The sequence below is a fragment of the Symsagittifera roscoffensis genome, chromosome 5, assembly GCF_963678635.1.
Source record: "Symsagittifera roscoffensis chromosome 5, txSymRosc1.1, whole genome shotgun sequence".
Lineage (NCBI taxonomy): Eukaryota > Metazoa > Xenacoelomorpha > Acoela > Convolutidae > Symsagittifera > Symsagittifera roscoffensis.
Genome location: NC_087066.1, coordinates 54,083,984 through 54,086,641, shown reverse-complemented (window position 1 = coordinate 54,086,641; position 2,658 = coordinate 54,083,984). Strand labels below are relative to the sequence as shown.

At 38.0% G+C, this 2,658-nt stretch overlaps 1 protein-coding gene across 1 annotated transcript in view; it reads right to left on the bottom strand.

Annotated features, from left to right (window-relative positions):
- LOC134846311 (stabilizer of axonemal microtubules 1-like) overlaps positions 1 to 2,188 on the bottom strand; it is a gene marked incomplete in the record, with an annotated part of 8,185 nt that extends 5,997 nt beyond the window's left edge. Inside the window, 2 exon segments of the mRNA XM_063863614.1 lie at positions 1,059 to 1,349; positions 1,977 to 2,188. Coding sequence (XP_063719684.1) covers positions 1,059 to 1,349; positions 1,977 to 2,066 — 381 coding nt within the window.
- Positions 2,189 to 2,658: the final 470 nt, after the last annotated feature.

Below are 2,658 nucleotides of genomic sequence, written 5' to 3'. Positions count from 1 at the left end.
GTTTGGAGGTGAAACTGGACTTGATATTTGTACAACTTAGTTAGAGATGCCTATAAGGAACTTGGAACTTAAGACTGGTGTCGTCAGAGGAAGAATTCTGTTAAGACCTTACGGCAAGTGTACCAAAGTAAATGTCAGGACTTTTAGGGACGGCATAACTCTAACTATAACTGAAACTCAAATAGACAAACATCCTAGAGAATAACAAGTAGCCTACCCTGAGGCAGAACAGGGATAATTACTAGAGAGAGTAGTTGGTTCTCGTTAGTTAGAGAGCAATTGTGCTGTGAGAGCGAACGGTTGGTTTTCAGTTAGTTAGAGAACAATAATTGCCAGAGGGAGAATTAGTTGGTTCTCCGTCAGAGTGAGAACAGTTTGAGCTACTATTAAGATTATTTGGGTTCTCAATAGTAAGGAAATCAGGAATTGCGAGGTAAAGAGATCAGTCAAAGTACCTCAATGGAATAGTGATCCTTAGCGACACTATTAATTTTAGTAGGTCGGACTGAGTGATTGAGCGGAATTAGTGTGAGTAATTCGTTAATTAGGATTCTCTAGAGAAGAGAGAATTGCAATTGTGTTGATTGATCGCGGACCTTTTCCTTTTGATTGAATTACTAGATTATATTCGGGCCGTCTAGAGCCTTCTGTATTTGGACCAATATTTATATGAATTTAATTACTACTGAAAATTCTTGCGATCGACGAGAGTGAGCGAGACAGCCTCAAGAGCAGCATAGAAAGGGGCAAGTAACATAATACAGTACAGAATAATTGCAGAATTCATTACCAAAGGGACCACTTTGCGGGCCGTTAAGTTAGAGAGTGTGAACGGACCTAGAGACGCAATCCCTGAAATCTACACCCGAAAACAATGCTACCCAGTCAGAAATCAGTAACCGAAATTTTAAAAGAAATAAGTGTGAGCATCATAATCAATTTTGCAAAGTTTAAAACAAGACTTTAAACCCGAATGTTCACAATTTGATTTCTCATGGTCCTTTTGTACTGAGAGTTTTGCTCCCGTGAAAGTCATTGGGGCGGGGCGGGGGGCATACCTGGTATGCGTAGTGGGGTTTAGAGGAGACTGCTTTGTCTGCGGCCTTGTGGGGGTAGTCTTTGTAGTAGGAGGTGATCATGTCCATGTTGCCATCTGGCTTCACATACACATCATGCTTGCCCGCAAACTTGGGCTGCACCGGGTGTTTGATGTAGTCCGTTTTGAATGTTGTCGCGTCATCCAGAGGTCCGGAGTCCTGCACCATCTGTGGTTTCGGCTTGAACGTCTCAGGCTTCGCTCCGATGTCATATGCCCGGTACTTGTTGTTGTACTCGGTTATTTTGCACTCCTAACAACAAAACATGCCAAATCAGAATTTCCATTTCGATACTTTTAGTGGAAAATTTTTAGAATCAAAAAGAGTATGACACTCTTTTATCTGTTCTTAAAGTGGTTTAGAGCTTTTTATAGATCCGCTTCAATTGTGATTTGAGCTGGAATTAAAAACTTCATTTTTTTCAAGTATCGAGGAAAAAGTTCTTTTTCAGAATGTTTCCAATCAAAGATGGACTGCTACCAGAATATTCTTGTGCAACAGCAACTGGATAAAAGATATATTTAAAAAAGGTCATATATTTTCTAAAAAATTCTTTCAAGCAACACTGCGGCTACATATTCATCTTTTTTGCATTTCAAAGCAATTTAATTTTTTTTTCAAATACGTTTTTTGTATTTATCGCAAGCTTCAATCGATTGAAGGGATCTACTTAACAATTGACCCCTTCAAGAAAAGGGGGTAAATATTAAGTAGGTTAAGTTGTCGAATTTTCGACTAATCAGATTGCAGCAAAGTTCGAATTTACATAGAACGCTCTAGTGCTAATTTACTGTTTTTTTTTTGTTGCAGGGTTGGATTTTCTTTAATGGATACTAAAAGGAGGGCGATGGTTAAGTAGATCCGGTTGAAGATCCCTACCTGGAAGTCGTTTTTGGGTCTGGTGGGGTGCAGGGGACATTTGTGACGCCCGCAACTACAAATCTCGCAAATACAACCCTTCTGTGGCATGTTTAAATTATACTTTTTAATATAAAACTACAATAAAATCTATTCAATCAAAAAAGCGAGCAATCCAACTGTTTTCTACCGAAGCCAATAATCAATGCTTTAATTCGCAGGTGGATATTCTATGTACGTTTTGTGTGTATTTATTGTTGGTAGAAACGTTTTTGAGCGTTTTGATTACTATAAACAGACGAATTGGACATTACGGTTCTGTACCATACTACAAAATTTACATTTTGCGTGAAAGCACAGCGTTTTTTTTGCACGCTCGCTGAAATTAAGCCGTAGCAACAGCATAGTAAGTAACTTAAAAATTCATTCGAACCAAAAATGTCATCTCAACTATACATGTTTTTTCTGTCAAAATTTGATGAGAAAGCTACTTCATTAAGAAAGTACCATGATGGGGAGCTGATCAACTATTTTCGAGTTGAGAAGGTTCTTAAAACTTAAAACTAAAAAAAATAAAAAGCCATTTTGCAAAGCATGCCCTAAAGCCCGTGTTTATGCAAATGTGCGTAAAAATGTTTTTTGACGTATGGTCTACCCCCAAAATTAGCCTTCCTTTTACTCTCGAAAATTTTTATGATAAATT